The sequence below is a fragment of the Mastomys coucha genome, unplaced genomic scaffold, assembly GCF_008632895.1.
Source record: "Mastomys coucha isolate ucsf_1 unplaced genomic scaffold, UCSF_Mcou_1 pScaffold21, whole genome shotgun sequence".
NCBI classification, from domain to species: Eukaryota; Metazoa; Chordata; class Mammalia; order Rodentia; family Muridae; genus Mastomys; species Mastomys coucha.
In genome coordinates, this window is record NW_022196904.1 from 188,517,636 (window position 1) to 188,543,331 (window position 25,696).

At 45.8% G+C, this 25,696-nt stretch overlaps 1 protein-coding gene across 14 annotated transcripts in view; it reads right to left on the minus strand.

The window, feature by feature from the left end:
• Positions 1-372: 372 nt before the first annotated feature.
• Ablim1 (actin binding LIM protein 1) overlaps positions 373-25,696 on the minus strand; it is a 295,395-nt gene continuing 270,071 nt past the window's right edge. For 6 of the 14 annotated variants that reach the window (XM_031390813.1, XM_031390810.1, XM_031390812.1 and 3 more), the window contains 11 exons: positions 18,076-18,180; positions 16,431-16,478; positions 14,041-14,187; positions 11,943-12,034; positions 10,791-10,896; positions 9,840-9,904; positions 8,771-8,831; positions 8,303-8,310; positions 7,366-7,440; positions 6,128-6,208; positions 373-4,307 (listed from right to left, as the gene is read on the minus strand). In XM_031390813.1, the coding sequence (XP_031246673.1) occupies positions 4,194-4,307; positions 6,128-6,208; positions 7,366-7,440; positions 8,303-8,310; positions 8,771-8,831; positions 9,840-9,904; positions 10,791-10,896; positions 11,943-12,034; positions 14,041-14,187; positions 16,431-16,478; positions 18,076-18,180 (902 nt within the window). In that variant the 3' untranslated portion in view covers positions 373-4,193. The remainder of the gene's footprint in view (positions 4,308-6,127; positions 6,209-7,365; positions 7,441-8,302; positions 8,311-8,770; positions 8,832-9,839; positions 9,905-10,790; positions 10,897-11,942; positions 12,035-14,040; positions 14,188-16,430; positions 16,479-18,075; positions 18,181-25,696) is intronic. The other 8 variants (XM_031390824.1, XM_031390811.1, XM_031390814.1 and 5 more) reach the window with 5 other exon arrangements.

Genomic DNA, 25,696 nt, shown 5'->3' on the forward strand with positions numbered 1-25,696 from the left:
CAGGCTGGCCTCGAACTCAGAAATCCGCCTGCCTCTGCCTCCCAAGTGCTGGGATTAAAGGCGTGTGCCACCACCGCCCAGCCTCCCATTAACCATTCTTAAAGGAAATTCGATGTAGGGTCTTTGGCAACTCAGGGAAACTTCCCACATTTACCACCAGACACATTTGTATAGCAAACACGCCCCCGCCCCTACCACCACCGAACAAAACAAAAAACAAAAAAACCCCACATCAATTCCATAGACAACAGTCTCCTCTTCCATAAGGTAAAATGCTCGTATGTATGATCACAACTTTCTTGAACGTGGTATCTTTAGGCTCATCTCTTTCCATCTTTTTACCCTGGGAAGTGATTCACAGGACTATCACTCTTGGGAGAGACTCAGAAAAGAATTTTATTTAGTGATCACTGCTATTCAATTACATTAAGCTTCTGGGAGAACAAGTGGGCTCTGCTGGACTTTACTGTGCACACGCTGTCTGCTTAGAAAGCTTCCATTTCAACAGCCGCTTGTCCCCTTCTTGGTGAGTTTGCTGCAACACTAAGCACACACAAGTGAGAGCAGTCCATTGTCACTGTCTCCTTCTGCTCATGGGTAGAAAATGCAAACAGTAATCTTGTAGATGCCGAAGGCTTGCTTGTCCTCCTGTTCCAGGGGACATGGGTGTTTCTTCCCTGTACACTGCCACTGGAAGACACATCGCTGCAAATCCAAAGCCCTGACCATCTTTTTTCTGCATAGAAAGTTCTTCAAAGGGGGGCACAGAACAGTGAACTTGAAGCATACAAAGCTCTGGTTTGTCTAAAGAAGAAAAAAAAATGCAACTCAAAACCAAGGCGGGCACAGAAAGTACAGATTGAACAGTTACTAGAAATCTCTCCGGAGCCAGAGTTCACGCAGAGCACAGCCGGGAGCCAGGCCTGCTCCCGCAACACGCCCTGGAACGCCACTCCAAGTTTGCTTGAGATTTTCTTCTCTTTTAACAAAGGCTCAAAGGAGGTTAATTTGAATTCCTTCAAACTTGCAAAAGCAGATATATTTAACAGCATCATCGATGAAGCAAACTTTAAAAAAAAGAGGTTTGCTTCAAAGTAAAGTAGTCTGTCTGTTTTAGAAACACCTCCAGCTGAACCTCTCCTCTGGAGGTGACTGACAGTAGACAGAGATTGAAACATCAGGGGTGGGGCTGTGCCTCTGGAGAGAAGAGGCTCTGGCTGGAGGCAACAGTATCAGGGAGAACAGAGAACAAGACAGATAGAAAACCATCCCAACCCCCACCCCTTTATTTTGCACCTTAGTACCCATTAACTTCAGTTTTTTCTCTTTGAGGTTTAGAGAACAGGAAGTTCATATTTAGTTGTTGAAGGAGTCATAGTAAAAATATTTCATAACAAACTCCACACCAGTATGAAAATGCAGAGCTAGCTGTTTCCAAAGGCTTTTCATATCTCTAATAGGTTGCACAGGAAGACGACGTGAGAGCCTGGACTCTCTTGGAGAAGTTTTGAAGAAAATACCGAGCCTCTCAGGTGGCCCCAGAAGCCTCTTTTAGGCCCTGCAATCTGTATCAAGTCGCAAGTAAATGCTAGAAAATATAGCCCTTAATATGCGCACCGAGTCCGCCCTGTGTAGGAGCCTCCCTCCAAGTGGACGAGCTGCTTTGATTTCTTAGCAATTGGAATTTTCCTGTGCCCAGCAGGGTAGAGCCGAGTGAAGAAAACCGCTTTTTCATGCTGAGGTCAATCACGTGGAGCCATTAATATCCCTGGCATTATGCCTGGCAGTTAGAACCATCCCCAACACATCCTCCTGGCTGGAGTCTTCTGCTAGGGAGCGGAGCTGCACTCCTGACACGTTCCCCAGAGCAGCAGGGTTCTTACTGGTGTTGTCTAGTGATGCATTTTTTTTTTTGCTTGATACAATTTTAATGGACTACTATGCTGATTGAATGCAATTTTTTTTTCCAACTTAGATGGAGAACTGAATTCAAATAGTCAAAGAGGCATGGCTTCATTATTGCAAGAATTTAAGAGTTCAATTCCTCAATTATTGCAATCCTAGGCAGGTCCTTTAACTTAAGGCTCTCTATAACTTAAAGAAAAAGACTGTCTTCCCCCTCCTCCCCTACAGCTGAACTTTCTTTCCTATGTCAGGACAGAGCCACCATAGCTTTATGGAAAGCAGGTGCGGAGCCTTAGCAACCACCCCGTTTCCTGAATACCCCAGTTTTTCTCATCTGGATCATTATGAGAAACAGCATTAACCAGTAAAAAGCATGGAGGGTCATGTTATCTCCATATTGGATAAAGTCAGGCTCCCACCAGGCCACCCTGACTGTGAACACTGAATTCACCCTACTCCCCATCCTATACGCTGCCAGGGCAATGTGAGAACCACGTGATGCAGACCTGGTGCTGAGGCAGTCAGTGATGAGCAGGGAAGCTGGAGCCAAACAATGAAATCATGGGAGGAAGCTAGAGACATGCAGGGAACCCATTTCTGCAGCCTGCCTCCCCAAGAGGCGTGGGGCCCATCTACCTAGGCCAGTGGTCCAGCCCTCTTGCTGAGTGTACTAACAGATCCACACACACTTGTGAGACTAGTTCTCATACTTAACTCTCTTACAAGAATGCAGCAGGATAGTCCAAAGAAGTGGGTCACAAGCCACAGGCTCACCATGGGCTGAGAATCTGTGTTTTTTGATCTTTACTGCAGGTGTGGCAAGACAGCTAGTCAGCTAGTGGCTTTACTCCTTCAGAAGGAATTTCTTGTGGGTAGATCCCCTCTTGGCTTTAATTCAGAACTTAACTTCCCAAGGAGAGTCCCATAGCAGGAGAATCAATGTGATCTAACTTCTTTCCTGTGGCTCTGGAGACCCTAAGCCAACTCACACCAGTCCTTATGATGTGGCCTTATTCACACATTTTAGTGAAAGAACTGCATTCCGATTCACACTGAGAGCATGGAAGGGCTCTGGTGCCACGTTCTGAGCCCTAAACTAGCCCAGCCTTCCTTCTGTGGTCCTTAGTCTGAACCCAGCATGAACCTCTCTAACACACAGAACAGGCTGGTCTCTAAGTACCCTCCCTGAACCTCACTCTCCATCTCTGGGTCACATGCTCTTGTGCAAATGACCTTCAAAGCCACAGCACAGTATGGTCAACTTTCAAGCAGAGATTACACAGCACATTACACACAGATGTGAACACACGTGTGCTTGTCAACCAGGCTGAGCGAAAGCAATCTACTTTAGAAAATCATGTCCATGCCCTTAAAACACAAAACCAGTGTGGGCTTGACCTGACCCAGCAGATGCTAGACAGACAGACATGGAGAGGGAGACCTTGTGATGAGGCAGGGCACAGAGTTCTCTTCTCCAAGAGACACATGATTCTTGGGCAAAAACTGCCTATCAGCAGCTGGACCAACGTGGAAACCCTTTTTGCCTTTCCTCTCTTTGGAAAGGTGGACATGCCAGTTCCTATCAATTTTTAGGGGAAAGGGCTGGCCACAGCCTTAGAAGCAGAAAAAGCTTTCAGGGAGGGAGGCTCCTTCATTCCTTTTTCCTTTTCCATTGTTTTAATTTTTTTTCTCCTCTAGCTGTTGGCCAGCCAGGTCTCAGCACACAGGAAGAGAATGGGAGCTTGTTTAAATCATTTTTGCTGGTATTCAGCCTCACACTTAGAACTACCTGTTCCTTGACAGTTCCATTTCCCTCAGAGCCCAGGCGGAGCGGAGGGAGGCTGCCAAGGACAGGCACAGTTGCTGCTACCAGATTGATGCAGGCCCCTGGATTCCTGCTCCACCACAGTGCTACATAATAAATAAGATTCATACTTCAGGACTCCCAGCATCCCCTCTGTGTGGCTTCCTAAGGGCACTTGCTGACTCTTACCAACACAGGCAGCACTAAGTTAGACATGGGTTAAAGGGGAAAGTAAAAAGGAGAAAGAACCCCTACAGAGTCCCGAGAAAAGGTCCCGTGTGGACGTCTCTGCTGAATTCTATGCCTTCGTTGCTTGGCCCAGGATGTGGCTCACGGGTGCTAAGATCAGACTTGCCCTCGAGGTTGCTGCCAACCAAGAGACGGTGGTGAATGAATTCTCTGATCAATTCTGGGCCTTAGTACAATGTTCTAGGCACCACCGCCACGGAGAGTCCTTTTGCTGATTGTCGTTTACTTGAGGGACTTAGAAGAGTTTAGCTTTTTTCTTCATGTCATTGCGTCTCCAAAGAGGTAACTTGTCAAATTCCTGTATGGACATCCCAAAGATTTCCCAAAACACTTCTGGGGCTAAGTGGCGCTGGGAAGAGAGAAGCAAGAGGTTGTTAGTCCTAACAGCCACACCAATGAACATCAGATGCCTTTCCCAGTTTATGAATACAGCCAGCCTTTCATAGTCCTGGCTTCTGCGTCCCCAATCCAATCCACTTTTAGATCAAAAGTATCCTTCCCAACCTTAAATGACTTAAACATGTACAGAGTGCTTCCCTGGTCATTTTGCCCCAAACGACACAGTTCTGCAATTACAGACATATTGTTTAGGTTCCACTAGGAATTATATGTCATCCAGAGATGGTTTAAAACATGAAAGAGGATGTGCAGAGACAATGTGTAAGTAATATATCCCTTTCTGCACCTGCAGACTTTGTCATCTGTGGGGGAAGGTGTCCTGAATCCATTCCCTGAAGAAACCCAGAGACACTAGCATCGTTCTGAAGAGCCACTGGGGAGAGAGGCGGCTCTCTCTGGTGGTTGTTTCCTGGGCACAGCCAGGTAGTGTCCTCCACCAGAGGAAACATCTGGCAGACTACTGCCAACGTGGCTGCACTGCAGAGCTGGGCTAGTGATTGGGCACAAGAAGGTGAGTTGTGGTACTGGATGTGACAGCATCACTTCAGGTCCTTGGGATGTTGAAATGATGCAGGGAAAAATGGACCCTAGTAACGGCCAAAGGGACTTGCAAGGTGGTCCTGGGGAGAGCCTGGGAGCTTCCTCCTGGTCCAGTACCAGGAGAGAAGGATACTTAACTCCCATTGGTCATTCCTCCCATCAAGCCCATCTTAACACTAGGATAGCCTGAGCTAGCCCAACCTCTTTCACAAAAGCACCATGTTGTGTTAGGGAAGGGACTTGATACTTCCTGAGATGGGCAGACAAAAGTTTCTTAACTAAAATGATTCAAATGGAAAGGCACAAATATGGGTCTCCCGGGCCTAAGAAAGCCCTGTGCACGTGTTCTGAGATAACCCTTGAAAACAAGGAAGGCAGAAACGGCCAAAGAAACCCGTGCAGCACAGACCTGGAGTACTGCTTCCTCTCCTCTCAGTGGACTCAGCCAAGCCCGTGGCAGATATGGGCCTGGGAATATCTCAGGAGTGATGGAGATGCCCATACTGCATTCCAGCATCCGGTTTCCAAAACTGTGATGAACCACACTGTGTCTCTAAGGTCACTGTAAGTCTTAGCAGGTACTTTTACACACTGACCTTACTGTAGGCTTAGATGTAAGAGTGCTTAGATGTAAGGGCATGTGCCTCTCTGCTGCTGGGAGCTGCCTGCCTGGGTGCTGCCGGGGTGTGGAAGCATCCTTCTAGTCTCTCTTCACGGCATACACTTTTAGAACGGGCCCTGTCCTTCCTCTCACCACACCTCTCGGTGTGTAAGAAACGCTGAGCACCACAGGGAGCAATGGCTGGATGCTGTAATCCCCATCTCGTTCCTTGGATAGCCTCAAGGTTTTAGTTAGTGTTCTGTTCTACCTAAAATATGAGACTTGAAAAAAAAATCACCACTTTAGGGACTGGAGACATGGCTCAGCAGTTAAGAGCACTGGATGCTCTTCAAGAGGACCCATGTTCAATTCCTAGAACACACACGGCAGCTCACAGGTGTGTAACTCCAGCTCCAGGTGATCCAACACAGCATACACGCAGGCAAAGCACCAGTGTATATAAAATAAAGATGAATAATTTTAAAAAAAAACACGACTTTAGGTTTCCTCTGGAAAAAGTACATTTATAAGTTTTTAGAGGCATGCTGATGTGTGTGTGTGTGTGTGTGTGTGTGTGTGTGTGTGTGTGCACAAGGATCTTCACTTGAGGTTACATTTGCCTTGCTTACCTCCAGCCGGGTTCTATCCACATCTCTCAGGATTTTGTTGCGCCCTCTGTTGGTCACCATGAGCATTTCATATGGAAATATCTGAGAAAGAGAGACAATGCCTTGCCTAGCACACGATTATCCATTGAATTAATGAGCACACACTGAGGTCCAGGACACCCATGTGTAGAGACAGCAACAAGAGTAGCTACAAAGAACCTCGAGCGTTCAGGGAACAGAGATAGACTCTTATATGCTCCCCATCTCTCTGCTAGTGACTCATGCCACACTATGCCTTGCGAATGATTTTCTGAAGGCAAGCATACTAACTTAGTAGGAATGAGATATAAGGTCAAAGCGAGTGGAGAAGCAGGCACATTCATCGCCTCCAACAAGATGCTGTTAGGTCACAGGACACCTTTGTGAGGGGCTATCACTCTCAGCTATGATGGGTTTATAAATTCCAGTGTTCTGGAAGCTAGCATACTGAAATAAGCCCCAAGTACAGGTGCCAAGGAGATCAAGCCTTTGGTTTTGTTTTGTTTTGTTCAAGACAGGGTCTTACTATGTAGATCAGGCTGGCCTCAAATTCAGCTCACTCAGCCTGCCCTCACCTCCTGAGCTCTCAGATTAAAGGCACACTCCACCACATCTGGCAACTAGATGCCTCTTGAGACACAGAATGCTCTGGAGCTAGGATGACCAGCCAAGTCAGTTTACCCAAGACTAATCAAAGGTGGTAATAAGACATTTGTTACCAACACTAAGACAGTTCTGGCTAAGCAGGATATATATTGGGCATACAATTTCAGCAGTTTTCTACTGCTCCACTCACCGCTGGACATGTCTCGAAATGTATGTGGCAGGGGTCAATGTCATACCTAGACCACAGGGTAGAGGGTACTGGCACCTTACTGTGAGCAAGAGTACCCGTGGACAGTGAGGGTTTAAGTCTGCTGACAATGTGTTACACACGGGAATAGCAGGATGCTTTAAGACAAGCTAGCCTGGGGGAGTACCAGCCTGGAACCAGGTGGCTTTTATGCTCTGAAGACAGCAAACAGATAGGGAACCAAATTTCTCTGTTTACAATTGTGTTTGCATGCAATTGTGTTTGCATGCAATCCTGTGCACATGCAATTGTATTTGCATGTAATTGTGTTTGCATGCAATTGTGTTTGCATGCAATTGTGTTTGCATGTAATCATGTGAACATGCAATTGTGTGCACATGCATGCACATATGTCAGTCACACTTGCCTTTGGTTCCAACATGTTGGGCATGGATACTCCTCGATCCATTCTCACTGCAGGCATGTGACCATCTGGGAGGGTCTGCAACAGAAATGCTTGCTCCAGATGAGCATGAACTCTCAGCGGAGAGGAGGGAGGGGAGCGCAGAGAGGGCTCTGAGTGTTCCCTGACTTTCCTGATGGGTCTCAGTTGCTCCCCCTCGCATCTTCACTAACCATGAACTTCTCAAAGTAAGATCCTTACTGAATAAGAGTGATAGCACAGGATCCAGTAGGAGAAACATCAAGGATTCGTAACTGTGGTTTAGTTCCTGATTCAGGCAGCATGGGTGGAGGACACAGCACATAAAGCCCTTCAGGCCTATTATTCTGCTTCTGTGTCTGTCTGTCTCTCTGTAGCCCCAGCTGGCCTTGAGTTCTAGAGCCTTCAGTCTCACAAGTACAGGGCTATAGGATGCACTGCCCTTATCTTTTTCATCCCTTATTTAGTTTGGACTTATCCCCCCTCCTCATGTGCCCTCACAGGCTCACAAGATGGAAAGGGTGTGTTTGGGAGCAAACTGGGTTTTTTTTCTCCCAGAGCCCTGTTTCATCTCATTTGGGGACAGGCAAGAAAAAGTAGCAAGCACATAAGCACTGAGAGACACAACTAAAATCCTGTGCCTGGGCTGCTGCGCTGCTCACTTCTACCCTGGACAGGACCCATGACAGCCAGAGCAAGAGGGTCTTCTCACGCCTGGCCCAGCTCATGCCTTGCCTGAAAGGCCTGCAGCAACACCTTGACCTGGCTACCAGACATGCCTGCTCCTTCCAGCTACGCATTAAGGGTAATCAACTACCATATTCATCCTCTCAACAGACACCACGCCCCTGAAGCAGCAGCATGGACCAGAAACACGAATGTTCCACTGTGCTCAACTCAAGGAACACAGAGCTGTCCGTACCTGGTAGTCTGAAAAAGGGGGAGAAAAAAATCATTAGGGAAAGACCATGGAATCATCCCCATAGTAATGTTGTATTTTACCATAACTTCCAAAATATCCCAAAATGAACTGTGATCTTTCCTCACTCCTGAACCACTGGTTTCCCTGAAGCCAGGAAACGTCTGCTTCAGCTCCAGGCATCATCACACTTCCTCTCTCCTCACCACATCCCTTGAGGGCAGTGGCTGCACTTCACTTACTGCTAAGCCTCCTTGGGAGAGCGGTCAGCATTCAGAAAGGCCACAAATGGGCGCTTAGATACCGGTTCCCCATGCTAGAGTCTCTGTGATGGCTTTGTGCTTGCTATTAACTCTGAAGAGAACTGTGGTCCTACTGTGGGACACACAGAGTGTGAACACAAGCAGCCTCTCCTGAACCTGGGTCACAAGGAATGCCACTGTCACGGTCAGCCTCCTGTTGGACCCTTACCTTGAACTCCGCCACTGATGTCTCCATAGCTGTTGTACTGAGCAAAGTCTGTGGAAACCGGCTGCAACAAGGAGAATGTCATTGGAACATCTTGATGGTGGTCATTTTTATGAGAGTTGGGATTTGGGGGAAGGGAGGAGAAAAGACTCACAAGATCTTATGAATCCTTCCTAGGCTAAAATCCTGGATGCCGCTATTTATCTTATTTATTCTTCAAACTTTGAAATCCCAGTGGTTTGCAGGCATGTAGTACTACCTACCATCCAGCAAGCTTTCATAAAGCAAGTATTTCTTGTTCAGAAATAAAAATGTATTTCTAAAGGAGGGACATGGTGATGCATACCTCTGATCCCAGCTTATCTCTGTCAGTTTGAGACCGCTGTGGTCTACACAGTAAATTACAGAACAGCCCCAGGCCTAGAGAGACACCCCCCACCTCTTTACCACCAAATGTATTTCTAGATGTAGCCGTATAATTGTAATTATTTTAGCTTGGTGGGGGAAGGTGGTTGCCACGAACTCTCTTTATAGAGATTATGAATTGAGTTGATTACTTTTTGCCTTATTGGAAGAAACTGCCTGCTATTTCTTATTGTAGTCTCTAAGACTTACATGGGACATGAATCTAAAGTCAGTTTCTTCTCCTTGAAAAAGAAGTATTTTATTCCACTTATAACTCAGAGTGATGTACCAAGTAGCTAGGCAGACGGCAGCTTGCCTTATATTCGAACACCTAGATCAAGAGATTATTCAGGGGTTGGCAGGATGTTTGGTGCCTACTGGTACCTGCTCAAGCCTGACGAGTCTGAGTTTAATTTGCAGAATTTACATGGTGGAGGGAGAAAACTGGTTCCTGCAAGTTGCCTTCTGACAACATGTAACGTCACACATGTGCATGTGTGTGTGTGTGTGCGCATGCGCACGTGGCACGCGTGGCATGCATACAAAATAAATAAAAATGTTACAAAAATAAAAATGAAAATAAAAAAGATTGTTCTGATGCTGTATCAGTACAGAAATGAGGGAGGGAGAAATACATACAGACACCATCGAGTGAAAGAAGTCTTACCCGGTGAAGGCCATTCTTGCCATAACCAGGGAGAGATGAAGTTTTAGACGATGGAGCATGTGAAGCTGAATGAGAAAAAAGAAAAGAGTATTTTCTAGTGCTTCAGTGATATTGCCAGTGATCTTATATAATTAAAAGTCAATATCAAATGATATTGGGTCCCAGTGTTCACAGCACTCTGCCTTCCCGGGCAGAGTGTATGTGTGTATGTGTATGTGTGCGTGTGCATGCATGCGTGTGCATGTGTGTGTGTGTGTGTGTGTGTGTGTGTGTGTGTGTGTGTATGTATGTGTGTGTGCGTGTGTGTGCGCATGTGTGTGTGTGTGTGCGCGCACACGTGCATGTGTGTGATCGTCTCTAAGTGAGGCTGGAGGAGGAAGGACATACGGTCCAGCTGAAGCAAGCGTGTGATTCCCCACCACAGCCATAAGCTGAATGTGCCTTCCTCCTTCTTCTGAATCCTCAGTCCTAAGAACACCATTATTTCCATGTTATAGGAGACAAAAAGCAGAAGCTAACAAAAGATGAAGAGCAAGGATTTGAACCCAGGGATACTGGGTGCTGCACTCCAGCCCAGAAGCTAAGAGAGTAGGATACCACAATGGTACAGCCCATCAGCGGTGGGCTCCTAGAAAGTCAGGGCTACGGAATTGCATCTGTCTGAAAGGAGGGCTGGCTATGGAGGGAGCAGACCACCTATGGCTTAATACCCTGCATCTCTGGACAGGACAATCTGTTCTAAGTCGTTTATTGACCTGTGTAATTGTAGCATTACATACTCTCGGAGAACAGCGTCTCACAAAAGGGACTCAAGGGGTTAGAAGAGCTCACAAGCCGGTCTTGTCTCCTGGGTAGCAACCCAGCCTCTGCCTCTATCTGTTTGCAGGCAGGTGGCTCACCCTAAAATCACAGGAGGTGGGGAACAGAGTGGGGGGAGGGGGTGCGGCTCACCGGAGTGGAGTGGGGAGTCATAGCGACTGGCCAGCAGGGATGTTCTTTCTCTGCTCTCTTTCTCCATCTCTTCCTTCAGGATCAGCTGCCCCAGGCCTGAGTTGAGCTATTCTCACAGGAAGGGAAAAGGAAAGAGACAGGGTCAGTCGTAAACTACTGCTTTTCCTGCTCGGAGCCTGTGGTTCCTGAAGATGTAGGACAGGCTCTAGACTCTGAAGCCCTGGTAATTTTTCCAGTGCCAGGCTCTACATTAAAAGTTCACCTTTCTTCTTCTGCCCTCCCCTAAATGCCTCAGCATGTGTGAATTTGATGTTTTTTGCTTTGTTTCTTTTTTGGTTTTGTTTTGTTTGGGTTTCTTTGTTTGTTTGTTTTTGTTTTAATAGGAGATAGAGATTGTTTAAGGATCAAGAACAAGAAGTTTCATTATTTGCCTTAAGAGCCATAAGAAAGGAATATATGCTTACATATATTTTAGGAAATCTAGAAGGAAAGAAACTGTGAACCACCCCTGCAAGGAGTCCTTACCCGGTGCATTCTGATTTATACCCATTGCTCACTGTCCTACACACATTTTACACAAACCCGGCTTGCTCTCTGTATCCACCCCATTGTGTACCTAACACCATATGCATTTCTGGCACCTTTGGAAAACACCATTTTAAGAGACCTTTTAGTCCCTTATTGGTCAGTGTTGAGAAGTGGATAGCCTTCTGGGGCAAGGAGCAAGAATGCTTCATGGGAGCTAGGGGAGAGGGGAGCTCTTGGTGGCAGACCAACAATACCTTTTCTCTCATTCTAGATATAAATCCTGTTCAAGTTCTGAGGAGGTTTGGACCAATGTCACCCCCAAGGAAATCCCTCTAGCAAGACCTGCATGCTCCTGAGTACACACCACCCTGGCCTGCAGGATCCCTCCACATCCTTTCAACCCAACCAGGCCAACTGCACAACTACCCACAGTCATGTGCTTCCTGCATCCTGTGACCACCTCGAATACACCAGCTGCCTGCCACGTCTCTCCTACTGGCCTTCGAGCCCACGAGGCCTGGGACCACCACCTTCCCTTGGTGGTGCATACACAGTAGTTATGTCCAACAAGCAAAAACCAGGAGTCAAAAGGAAGTAGCATTGAGGGCAGCCTCAAGGACCAACCTTCATCAGCTGTTCTTCTTGAAGCTGCCGGCGTCTCAGAAGCTCCTCCTCATCTTCCTCTCTGCCACTAGATCTGCGTCTCGGGTCAGTTCCTAATTCCACAGTAAAGACAACTTCTCACATCAGCCCCACAGCACAGGGACCTCAGCCATAGTCCATCTGGTTGTCTAGCAGGCTGGTAAGGTGTGCAAGTGGCTTTCACACGGTGGAAAGAACAATTCCACTGGAACACGTCCACCACCAACTCAACAGGCGGTTGTTTCTCAGAGCTCCTCTAATAGGCTAGCTTGGTCTGTCATGTAGCTAAGGGGAGATGTGGGCCTTCAACAGCTCTCTGTTATCTTGACCTAGGCTTGCTGCGGCAACTGAGTCTCAAGCATCAACATTAAACACAGGCCAGGGACCTCCAGCTGTCATCACCTGATGACCAGAGCTAGGGTCAGGCCGTCTTTTTTTTTTTTTAAACTCACAAGGAATCCAAGCCCCATCTACTTATCTACAACGTGCTTGGACAGTCACCTTCTTAAGAGTGGCAAGTTTTTTAAACTTACAGTCCCCTCTTTGCCTGGTTTTGGGCTTTTTAAAAATAAGCTGCCATTTTTTCTTCTACCCTTAGTAAATCCATTAAAAAGTACATTTTGTGTGTTTCTTTTAAAGTGGGGGTCCACAATTTTGCTTTCTTCATTCGGTAAAAATCAGTCACAAAAGATTGTAGGTAAATTCAGAGAGGGTAAACACCGCTGGAAGTGACTTTACACAATGTAGCAGACAACTGCATCAATTCCAGGCTCCCAGAGAGTCTGTCCCAGCGACGGGAAGGCTGAAACGAACTTTTGTTTTTCCTAAATCGCTTAGGTAAATTTGCCTGAGGGAGCAGGGCCACTTTCTAATTTAACAAAGATAAACATTTACAAAGACTTGTACTTTTCGCTGTTTTGATGAAAGGAGCAAACATGTCCCTCACTTGAGGATTCTAAGCAACTTCAGACTATTTGGTGATGATGACAATGTCAACAATGACTTTCAACCTCTCTCTAAATTTAGGTCCATACTAAGCAATGTAGCTGAGGTAGAAACCCCAGAAAAGCCTCTGGAAGCTTCCTGAAGGGCGGAGATTGACAAATGCTTGATTCTTAGAAAAGCCCAACGTGGATTTTCTCTTTTATTTATACTAATAAAAATATATTTGTTAAAATTTGCAAGAATTAGATACAGATCATTAACCAAATTATAGAATATCTGTGAATAATGAGAATAGCTTTCTCTTCAACTATTTCTATGTTTATTGCTTTTAAATGAACTTCTATTGCCTATAAAAATTATTATAAGAAGAAGTTAGTCTGATGAGGAAGGTTAAGTTTTTGTGGAGCACGGAGGCCTTTTGGGCTGCCAGCAGAAGTGAGGTTAGTTGACACTCTGTAAGGCTGACCTGATTTTTGGTCTAATCCATTTCTAGAGGCCCAAGTGATTTCACTACTGGCAAAATGGTAAAGACACAGACACAACTGGAAAGCAGAGAGCAAAAAAATGACATTTCCAATGTGACATTGGAGTGCAGGATCATGGAATGATAGATGTAAACTCATACACAAGGTATATTCCAGAATGCCTAATACAGTCCTTCTTAGTGAATCAGATGGCCTTGCCTCAGCAGAGAGGAGGTCTTAGTGTTAAGGTGGCTTGTTAACAGTGGGGGAAGGCAGCCCAGATATGGCTTGAAATGAATTTAACTGGGAAAGTGGATTCCCCATAACTTCACCCACTCTGTTCTCCAGAATCCTACCCTGGCCAGCAGCCTCTGATACAACTGTGCTCAACAGGCAACTGAGTCAGTCCTTTCAAGCCATCGGCTACAGACCAGTTCTGGATCCTTGAGTATAGCCAGGCCAAGGGAGGCAGTTTTGCAACTTTTGAGCATTTTGGGTGCACACTAATATGACAGTTGTTCTCACTATCTACCCGTTGTAGATACTTTTCTTAAATGTCTCTATATACTTTTCTTAAATATCTCTGTGACACTTCTTTGCCCTTTTAAAGCTATTCATTTTGCACTTCCCTAGACATTTGTCTATTTGACTTAGCTGTGTCAGTTGCATACCTACGGCGGCAAGTGAGGGGGGACCCGGCCAGTGGTCCGTTTCAATCTTTGGTATCTCGTTGGGATCTGGCGCCTGGGCTGCTGGGAACTTGGAAAACTTGATGATATCTTCTGAGGACTTGCTCTGGGCTGCCAAGGCAGCTGCATCTAGGTGGGAACCAGGGATGCTTAGCTACTGGTCTGTAAGGCAGTGGTGGTACCACCCCACAGACACGATTCTCCATTCTTCATTTGATGTTCCAGAGCTAGAACTCTGAACACCTTTGCCACCATAGAACCGGACACTCCTAATCAGTCTCTGGTTTTTAAATACTCTTGGAATTGGAAATCTTGATTAGAATTAGAAGTTTGAGTTCTAAATTTGAAATTAGGCTCTAGCATTTGTTATTTAGAGAGGGTCTGGCTCTGTCCTGGGGGACTGGAAGCCACAAATACACTGATCTAGTTCACCTTAATCCTCTACACGCTTTATATGGGTCTTTGAATCCTAGGAGAAAGTGAAAGGGAGAAATGGACTTCTGGTTTTGCAGGAACCTGTGTGGTTTATGGTGGTCACCCAGACTTACTGTTCTGTTCTGGGGTCTGTTCAAAAAAGTGAAGACAAGAGTGTCCCAGGCAAGTGACAATAGTCACTGGGTTCTCAGTGGCTGTACTTGGTGGAGAACTTACCGGCAGCCCCAAAACTAACCTCAAATTAGTGCAAAACAAACTGGCTTAAACAGTCCTTCCCTGATTCCAGCTGACTTGGCACACTGGCCTGCACTGCAGAGTATTTATAAAGCTGAAGTTAAATTGCTGTTCTCTGGGATTCACACATTTTTACATCTGGAAATTTTTTGGATCTTTGACCAAGGTTACTCAATAATAAGGGGTAAAGTCTTGGCTGGTTAAGAAGTAGTGTGTCTCAGAATCATTAACTTGGTGGGAACAGCATCTTGGCTTAGGAAACACTGTGTCGTTCCTAGAGGACACAGTGTGTTAGCACAAGACTGTACTTCCATGGAAAAACCAAGAGAAGTGACTTTCTTTTTCCTTGCATATGCTTCAAGAAACGAATATCGGTTTGGGACATGACAATCTGCTTTTTGGCATGGAGCAGGTTTTGCAGAACATGCCTTAGAAAGTGTTGCTCTAGTAAAACTATTGATTAATTCCTCCCAATAGTCTGAAAACCAAGACTCATGCCAAATGCACAAAGCCATTCCTTCCACGTGAAGCCCTAACAATGTCCAACCGCTGGGACTCTTGTCTGGCGGGAGCTAGGCACCAGATTTTAATATTTACAGGTATCTCTAAACTGCTGAATCTAACTGGGTATTTTACTGTTAAAGCAAAACAAAACATGATTCCAAACAATACTTACGCATTAGAATTGGTGAAGTCAGTAGTTAGACATTCACATGTTAATGAGTGTGTGGGAAGACATTAAACCATAAAAAACAAAACAAAAACAAAAACAATGTTAATAAACTTAAAGTGCAAGCATGGGATGTAAAACCTTGAAATAAAAGAGAAAAGGAAAGCCAAATAATACACAATTCCCTCCCTAGAATGTTGGCCTACGAGTTTCTCCTCATGTATTTTCAATTGATACTGGGATCCTTATTTATTCCTGACTACATTTTATGGACAGCCTTCAAATTTCCAGACACAGTGTGCAGTTTTCAGAACTCACTGGAAGGCTGTCTATCTAAGCTACAGATTCATGGCAGATAAATCCAGAGAGACCTGATAGTACTGAGGAAAATGAGACTCATTAAAAAAAAATACTCTGATTTCTTGGATTAAAAAAAAACAAACCTATGTTCACAGAAAATAAAAACCCACCTTGATGATTCTTCACCTCTAGAACTGTAAGAGACACCCTTATCTAAATCACTGGTCCTTGCAGAGGAGAACACGAGCACATTGAGAGTTTCTGTGCATGAACCACATAGCCACATCTGCAGTATGGGACTCCCTCAGCTTGCTTCCCTGTCTACTATGCGGCTTGTGTCTTGTAAGAATTTTTGCAGGTGGTTCATTTTTTACTAGCTTTAGTAATCTGAACTAGTAGCAAGCTCATCAAACTTATTTTAAAAGCTGGTTAAATTATTTAGTGTTAAAAAAGGCTTTTAGGCTGTTGTCCCGTGACCACAATTCCCCCTTTCTATGGTCAGGATGACGGGATCAGAATTGCATTAGAAGTTTCCTGACTGAGCCAAGTGCTCTCTACTACGCCAATGGCTTTTAAGTCAATATTTGTATCCTGTCAGATTATACAACATAATAGGTGCTGTGCCCCAGGTTCAGTCATTCTCAAAGCAACAGCAGGCAAGCCTTTCGGAGGACAGCCAGGAGGAGTACAGCTGACTCAGCCACTTAAAAGCTAAGGAGGAGAGCGAGTTTACCATGCTGTTTGTAGATGGGCGGTTTTCGGTAAATGTTGATTCCTTGATCTGTGGAAATGAAAAGCAAAGATGTGTGATTATGGGGACCGGCTAAGAAATGGAGGAAAAAAAAAAAGCAATAACAGGCTAATGAAAGAGTGAACCAAATCCAGACTCTCAAACAAAAACAAGCCAGAGGGCCAACCTTTGTATTACAAAGACTGAGTACAGTGAGGAAAAAAGACCACAGAGATGAGCCAGATCTACACATGAGTGACGTAGAAGCCTTTGTAATACATCCCAGCACACGAGCGAGGTGCCTCTTATTCTCGAGCCATTTATTTCATATACAGACTTCACTGAACGTGGGATCTAAACAGGAAGCGATGGACGCGGTGGACACTGAGATGGGGAGGAAGACATAACGAGTTTGGGGAAAAGCAATCCCCAAATTGGTACTGTCTAGAAATTGAGCTGCCAGGTGTTACCAGTGGCTCAATTTACTATTTCACTTAATGAATGAAGCAATGGAGAGCGACGACGTGAGAGACTAAAACTAAACACAGCAACACGGGGTGATCAACAAAGTCCCAATCCAGACGGGCCAAGTTTGTGTCAGGAAGCAAGAAAGAAAAGAAAAAAGCGGTGCAAAAAAAAAAAAAATGCTATATGCACTACGTCTGCTGAGATGCCATCCGATTACACTACCATTTCACTTTGACTAAAGGTACTCAGACATTTCCAGAGTTTTCTCTCTGTCCTCCCACCCCCAATCTTAGGGACCGAACCTTGGAGGAGGAATTCTTCATCTTCAAATGTATGTAACAGGTTTTCAAGATTAATGGAAAAAAATGTTTTAAAGCAAGTCCTAGTTAAGTGGTTCCAATCTCACTCTACCTGCCTGATTTGCTGAGTATATATTCAAAAGAAAAAAAAAACTGAATAGAGATTCTAGGTAGGCACTGCTATGGGAACTGAGTGGGTAATTTATAAATCTTCGTGTGACCCCAAATGACCTGTTGCTCTCATGGACTGAGCTAACCCTGAATGGGCTTTCCAGTTTTTGATGGCAAGCTGTTATTTGAGCAGCTAGCACTGTGACTACCAGGCTAAAGCTGGCGGTGTGGAGCCTAAATTGCAAGATACTTTTGTGGGCCATGGACATGACTCGCTTACTACCTAGTACAGAAACACTGCCCAGCTGAGACAATGTTACAACTCTTAAGGGGTGTGGCGTGGTTCAGTCTTCAGGATGAGAATACAGCTCCAAGACTCTTAGGATAAGTTCTTAATAATAGTGAACCACAAGCTGACATTCTCGAAGTCACAATTGCAAAAACTAAAATCTTAACCCAAAACCCAACCATTCTTGTTGCTCTTTACCCTCTCTCTGCCTCCCAGTCTCTTTAAGGACATTGAGGAGAGCACTTACCCACGTTTAATCCCCGCCATGAGAAAAAAATCTTTTAAACTGAAAACATAACCCTTCAGTTTGATCCCACCAATCCTAATTTAGACCCCTTTGGAAAACCAGATCCTGCAATTTAGTGTGTGTCGACCGTGTGTATCTCGATGAAGAAAGATGAGAAATGGAGACAGACGAGGTAACAAAGCTACATTCTATACACAGCGACAGGACAGCAAGACACACTATGTCAGCTCCTACCTGGAACATGGAAATGTTTAGGGGCCTGAGCGTAAGTTGGAGTTAGAGGGCGGCTGTCAGGCCGGTAGGGGAGAGGGGAGTTCCGGCCGCTGGACGGCTCATTGCCTCCAATGAGAAGAATGGAGAAAACAGAATGAGAGAGGGCAGTAAAGGAAAACCAACACATCAAAACTCAAAACAACGGGCTGCAGGGAAGGGACGCCAGGAAGGTGAAACAATGGAAACAAACTCAGTCTGTCAACTTGGCTTGCAAAGGTGGCATCAGGTTTAGTTTCCAAAGGGGAGATCTGAGCTCAGGTAGAACAGGTTCAAAGCAGCCAGCAGCCAGGGAAGCACCATTCCAATGGCATGCAGTGGAGGCCTTGAGCTCTGCAAACTGATCAGATGCCAAGAATGTGGGAGGAGGGAAAGCCACTGGCTGCTGATGTAGGACCAGTCGTCAGGTGGAAATCCCAAACATGAAGGTGGGTGGGATGTGCAGGCCCCAGCACAATGGGAAGGGCTGGCCCTTAGAATATATCTCTCTTGAAACTAAGGCAAAGTGCCTTGGTGGTCATCCAGTCCTTCCCCTCGTGGTATAAAGTGGTCTCATTGCAGGCTGAGTTTCTGTTGACCCTGCTCTGAAATATGCAGATGAAGTCAGACCCCTCCCTGCCACATACCTGGGGACTACTTATACCTCTCTCTGCATCACTTCCTCGGGTAATGAATCAGTCGCTAACATACTAACTGAACACCGAATCATGACCAGCACAAATCAGGGAAGGAGAGAGATTCCTACCTCTGCTTCTCTGATCTCCCTACCCTGGTATTGCTATACTCATGGGACTAATGTGCAAGCTCAGAGAGGAGACTCAGGCTCCATCAGTTCTTCAGGAAGCTCCTTAGAGCACAGAAAGGGCCCCAGGTGAGCTAGAAACAGCGATCTAGAAATCTAGGATATCAGGGGCTAGCCTATGACAAGGCTACAGCACTGAAAGCTATCTGCAGAGGAGACACTGTCCATGGGGCATGGAGGGCTGGAGCTTGGCTGAAAAGTCCTCAAGTGCAGACGGGGACACACAGGCACACCATTCTTCCCTTTTGTCCATAGGAACACAGGGAAGAACATATGCAAAACTAGGAAATGAGCTCATCTGAGCAAGTCTCATGTCCTAAGAGAACAAGGCAGAACACAGAGGACTACCAAAAGCTATGGTATTGCATGTAACTTTTGCTACCCTGGCTAAGCTCCAAGAACGGGCTGTGCTACCAGCCTCAACCAGCTTCCCTTGAATCCACGGATAAAAGACAAAGACACACACGTTGTTCATTTTCAACTTGCCTGCACAATTGCTGGGCATTATTAAACTCATGAGGCTAAAGTTCCCTTATCAATACTCTTAGCTCCGAACCTCTCCACCTGCCCTAAACTGTAGTTGCTCAGTTACATCTAGTCCCTGCTAAACATTCCCAAGTACCTGCCTGTAGGAGCAGGGCCCCAGACCACTGCGCCTCCAGAGATCTCACATGGATGCTTGACTTTTCTCTCTCTAAAGCATGGCAAACTCTGTCTCTCCTCTCCTTATGTCTGTCTCTTGCTTCCAGGGCCTCTGATGTCCCACCCATCCCTTCCAACCAGCAATTGGTCCATGGCTTCTTTACTGACAGATCACACCCAATTGGGGAACAACCCTAGCATCAGAACTGCCCCTACACAATGGGATTATTTTTTTGTTTGTTTTTTTGTTTTTTTTGAGACAGGGTTTCTCTGTATCGCCCTGGCTGTCCTGGAACTCACTTTGTAGACCAGGCTGGCCTTGAACTCAGAGATCCGCCTGCCTCTGCCTCCCAAGTGCTGTGATTAAAGGCGTGCGCCACCACTGCCCAGCATACACTATGGGATTATTAATGTGAATTGCTTTCACTCCTGTTTCTAGAAGATACTCTCTTTTCTAGGAATATGATTTTCAGTTTTATAAGCCACGTTGTAGGCTGTCTTTTCATTCACTTGGTGGTGGCCTTTGTAGTAAAAATGTCTCAAATTCATTTGTTTTTTTTTTTAGGCCCCAGGATTAAGTCCAGGACCTTTTATACTCTAGTCAAGTGTTCTACCCACTGAGCTAATTATTTCAAGGAACTCATAGATTGTCAGAAAATAATTTTGGCCAACTTCTTCAAGTCAAGTCGTCCCAAATCTGGCTAGCAACACATGAAAGAAGTCGATTGCCAGGGCTTTCAGACAGGCTGAATATTTAAATGTCTCAGTACAGACATTTCTAGGTCACCCCAAAACAGCCGTGAAGTGAAATGTCACAGCCTTGAAACATGAAGAGCAATAGCTAGTTCATGTCTGACAAAATATGCATAGCAACCATGTAGAGAAGGGCAGGAGAGGGAAGGTTATGGCTTGTGTGTACTAGAGCTATAGAACGGAGTCTCCTTCGTCCTCACCAATATCAGCTCATCCCTGGCCAGGCGTGAGTACCTTTTACTTGCCTTGGAGTGAACGACCAACACAGGCCAACTTACGACTTCTAAAGCTGTCCCTGATCTAACTTAGCCAACCTCCCTGTGGGATGAGCCAGGTGCTGGCACCCAGCCCTGAGATCACAGTGGTGTCTCCTTATATCTCTTCTATTCCCTCTTCCAACTTAATGTTCTCACTCTGGAAAAATCTTTTAGTCCTGTAAGTGTTAGAAAACCACTGCACACTGAAAAAACAGATAATTCTCCAAGGAAGGCATAGAGAAGTCCCACTTTCTGCTTATTGTAACTTGGAGGCTGGTCTCATGAGATCTGGCCACTGTTGGTTCTGAGCCACACGGTTCCCTGCCCTTGGTCCACCTGTAACCTTCATGTCTTACTGACCATCAGAGTTTGGGAGAGGGTCTTCGTGAGTTTGGTCAGTGAGCACCCAAGAACTGTCTCTATGATAGGATTACACAGTGTCACATGCACACCCTGCTGGGCGGGGCTGGAGGCTGCTAAAGGCAGGAAATAGTTCCAAGCATGAAAGCTTTCAGTCAGTAGGACCCCTTTCTGCCAGTCACTTTTCCAAGGGGAAGGCTCTGGGAGGTTCTGGGCCGAGGAGCGCTGTCACCAGTTGTGTGAGTTGTGTGGTTGTTACTTTTGACTTGGTTGTGTATTCTCAACAAGGACAGACCTTTTCAGTTGTTAAAAAACAAAACAAAAACTTGCATGAGCAAGTCTTGGGAGTAGATTTAATTTTATGACCATCCAAAATTCCCCGTAGGACTGACTAAAACAGCAGGTAAGAGGGATTTCTAAAAAGGCATTGAGTCCTCACTGGAGCCTAGAACTTATCTAAGAGCAAACAGAAGCTCTGCCTCAGTCCGTGTCTGTCTCCCGCTCGAGGCTGCGCAGTCCCTGAGACAAGTCTATCTACCCCACCTGTCTGTCCCCAGTGATGAAGGCACAGAGGCAAGTCTTCTTACTCTTACTTTCTCCTGAGGACAATGAATCCTCACAGGACAGACAATCCCCGAGATGAGAAAGATTATCTATGATACAAAAGCTACACCCTAAAGTGGATCATACCACAGGCAGTACCACACCCATGGGTGAAGAGCAATTAACAAGCTATCTACCATTGTGTGTGTGTGTGTGTGTGTGTGTGTGTGTGTGTGTGTGCATGCGCGCTCGTGCGTGCATGTATGCACATGTGCACAGGTACAGTCACTCAGTGTACAGTGGGTGTGAATGTAAGGGCTAGGGGTCAGCCTCAGGTGGTACTGCCCTCTATTGCTCTCCAGCTCAGTTCTTTGAGACAGAGTCTCCCAGTGAGTTGAAACTTCCCATCTTGGCTAGGCTGGCTGGCCAGTGAGACCCCAGGATCTGCCTGTCTCTGCTTCCCCCATGCTGGGGCTATAGGCATGCACCATCATGTCTAAAATTCTCATAGGTACAAGAGCTCTATACTTAGGTCCCTATGCTTGTACAGTATACATTTTCCCTGTGCCCGGGCTCTTAACCAGGACGTAGAGACCATGTATGCCTCTTTCCTTGCCCCTGTACTTCTTCCGCCTAACCTAAAGCTTTAGTAGACTCCAAAGGTGGACTCCAAGGGCTGGACCCTCTGTGTTGCACTTTCCCGATGTGTTCATCAGATCTCCTCTGTCTGCCTTTATCACCGCTCACCTCTTCCACTGGGCACTAGCAGGGGTAGCCAAGTCTGGCTTGTTCGGTTATCAGAGCTGGGAATCTGAACCCTGAGACATAAGAATTCACAAGTAACTCACACACCATGGTGGTTCAATGAAGAAATATGTTGTCTGGTAGACAATGTTCCAAATTCTTTGGCCTCAAACTACCAAAAATTTGAGCTATTGAGGTATTTGTAAAAGACAGAAAAAATTCTAATATAAACACATCTCTTTTCTAAAATAGACATTCAAAATGATATGACTTCTGGGCTGCAGAGATGGCTCAGTGATGAAGAATACTGGCTGTTCTTCCAAAGGACCTGGGTTCAATTCCCAGTACCCACCATGTGCAGCTCACAACAGTCTGTAACTCCAGTTCCAGGAGATCTGACACCCTCACAGTGATATGTATGCATGCCAAAACACCATGCGTATAAAAGATAAAATGAAACAATATTTAAAAAGCACAATTCCACTCTGGCTGGAAAAAAACCATGGTGAGTCTGAAGCGGTCCCCGTTTTTGCTTAGCACTTAAACAGGCTAAGCACATACACAAGAGAAAGCACCCCATTTGGAAGGCACATCCATTGTCACAGGCTAGTTTTTCAGTGATCTCAGTTAAGCCAGCAGGAAGTTACTAGCACATTTATTTTTTCCATTCTTAACTCTCGGCTTCTTCCTTGGCAGCCTAATAAACCAAACCATTGGTCCTGGGGAGACCGCCACTCACAGGGTTCTCCCTGTATTTGATTCAGATGTTTTCCTCTGTTATAGTCTCCATTTCTGTGCCATGGGAGCTTCGGTGACGAAGTCTAAAGGGGGTGAGCTTGCTGGCATGTTGCCTGGCTCTCAGGGTGCCATGGCTGTCTTGGGTGGAGCTCAGCACAGGGTGCCATGGCTGTCTCGGGTGGAGTTCAGCGCAGGGTGCCATGGCTGTCTCAGGTGGAGTTCAGCGCAGGGTGCCATGGCTGTCTCGGGTGGAGCTCAGCGCAGGGTGCCATAGCTGTCTCGGGTGGAGCTCAGCACGGGGTGCCATGGCTGTCTCGGGTGGAGCTCAGTACTGGGTGCTATGGCTGCCTCGGGTGGAGCTCAGCGCTGGCAGCCTCTAGATTTTTAGGACAGAGTTTCAAGATCGTATCGTCTCTTCTCATCTAAAACTTCAGTCCGATTAGATTGTCTTCAGTAGTAACGGTGAGTATATGCTCACCTCATAGCAGCACTATCTAAAGCAGTGGTTCTCAGCCTTCCTAATGCTGCAATCTTTTAGCACAACTCTCAGGTTGTGCTGGCTCCCAACCACGAAGTACTGTTCTTGCCACTTTATACCTGTAATTTTGCTACTGTTATGAATCATAAGGGCTGGAGAGACGGCTCAGCGGTTAAGATCACTGACTACTCTTCGGAAGGTCCTGAATTCAAATCCCGACAACCACATGGTGGCTTACAAATATCTGTAATGAGATCTGACACCCTCTTCTGCTATGAATCATAATGTAAATATCTGTATTTTCCAGTGGTCTTAGGTGCCCCTGAGAAAGGGTTGGTTGACTCCCAAAGAGGTTACAACCTGCAGGTTGAGAGCTACTGGTCTATGGCATAGCAAGAAAGATTCCTTTCAAATGGTCTTGATCTAGGTAGCCTTCCTGTTCACAGCCTCCTGGGCACGTCTAGGAGACGTTCAAAGGGCAGCGAAGACAAGAAAGGCACCAAAAAGAGACCAGGTTTCTGCAGATCTCTAGGCATGAAGCTGTCTGAGTGGCCCAGCCAGGACTTTCCAATACAGAAAGAGCCTGCAAGGCTCGGGGAGCTTTCAGAGCATGATGTCAGGCTGCTGTCACAGAAAGTCAGTGAGGCGGGCACAGCCTGTGAGAACCTCCAGCTTTATACCATGCAAACGTCTCCAGCTCAGTGAACCCCAGGGGCCTGGGCTGCATGCATGAGAAAGAAGGCCCAGGAAGTAGACTTGACCAACCAAAGGGCTCTCACAGCCAGAATGGCGGCAAGGGCTGGCTCTGTTTTTAGCCGTGCATTCTGGGAATGGTCATGGTCACCTTCTTTCTGTGAGTCCTCCCTGATGCATACACATTAAAACAGACCACCACCGTCACCGTCACCACCGTCACCACATGGTAGCCAGCTAAGCTCCATGATGGCTGATTGCCTATAACTCCAGCCCAGAGGAAGCTGAGGCTAGCCTGGGCTACATAACAGGTTCCAGGCCAGCTTGGGCTGCCTCGCAAAACCCTGTCTTAAAAAAGAAACAAAAATTAAATGCACAGACAGTGTCCCACTTGAAAGATATCTGTGATGCAGTCAGTCCTCCAACGAGTAAGTTCCCTTCATTCTAAAGTCCTCAAAGCTGGGAGAGGTTTCCCACGTGCACAGGAACATGCTTTTCAAAATAACTGAGAAGAGGGGCTGCAGAGATGGCTCAGCAGTTAAGAGCACTCACTGCTCTTCCAGAAGTCCTGAGTTCTATTCCCAGCAACCACATGGTGGCTCACAACCATCTGTAATGGGACCTAGTGTGTCTGAAGACAGCTACAGTGCATTCATATACATTAAATAAATGAATAAATAAATAAAGCTTTTAAAAAAATAACTAGTCGTGATTTCTGGGAGAATCTGGAGGTAGCCACTCACTACCTTAGGCATTCAAAGCTGTAGCCTTGAACAAAAAGTTCACCTGATCTAAAAACTGAGGATAATCTGTTGTGCCTGTTATATTTCACATATGAATTATAAAAATGACTCCATATAAATTAAGTACAAGCATATACCTAATAAAAATGAAAGAGATCAGTAAATGCTTTTAAGTATAAAGTCAAGGTCATACTAATTCCTCTTGATCTGCTTCTCTTTATAATTTAAACCCCCTGATATCTGACTACATTTGAAATGTCAAGTTCAGACTTAGTCAGAAAGAACATAGTTTGCATTTAGACTCACAGAACTAATACAATTTCTGTAACTATTTGATGTTTCTACTGGAGAACAAAATCTTTCATTTTATTATTTAAATGACTGAAACAGCGTTTGTGTCAGCCTCAACATGAGTGCAATTTTCCGGCTAAAGTTTTGCTTTCCCATTTAGAGTGCATGCAGATTTATCCCAGAGTGAGCATATCTAATCTGGATACAAAAGGCCTGCAGTCTAGTCCAGGTTCTGCCTCTCCCTAGTTACAGCCTTTGGTCAGCTACTTCATCAGGAATCTCGCTCCTAGCTCTCCTGACTAAGCCTGCATCACAGGAATGCTCTGATGAATGCGTGGAATGATTTCAAGAAAAAATACTTTAAGGTCTAGAGATGTGGCTCAATCCGTAAATGTGCATACAAGTGCTGGGTTTGATCCTCAGCACCGCATACACGGAGTTGAGCACCCAGACTTGTGACCCATGCACCTAAGAGAAAGGCAGGAGGATTGGGGTTCAAGTTCATTTGCTTCCAGACAGGGAGTCTGAAGATAGCCTGAGC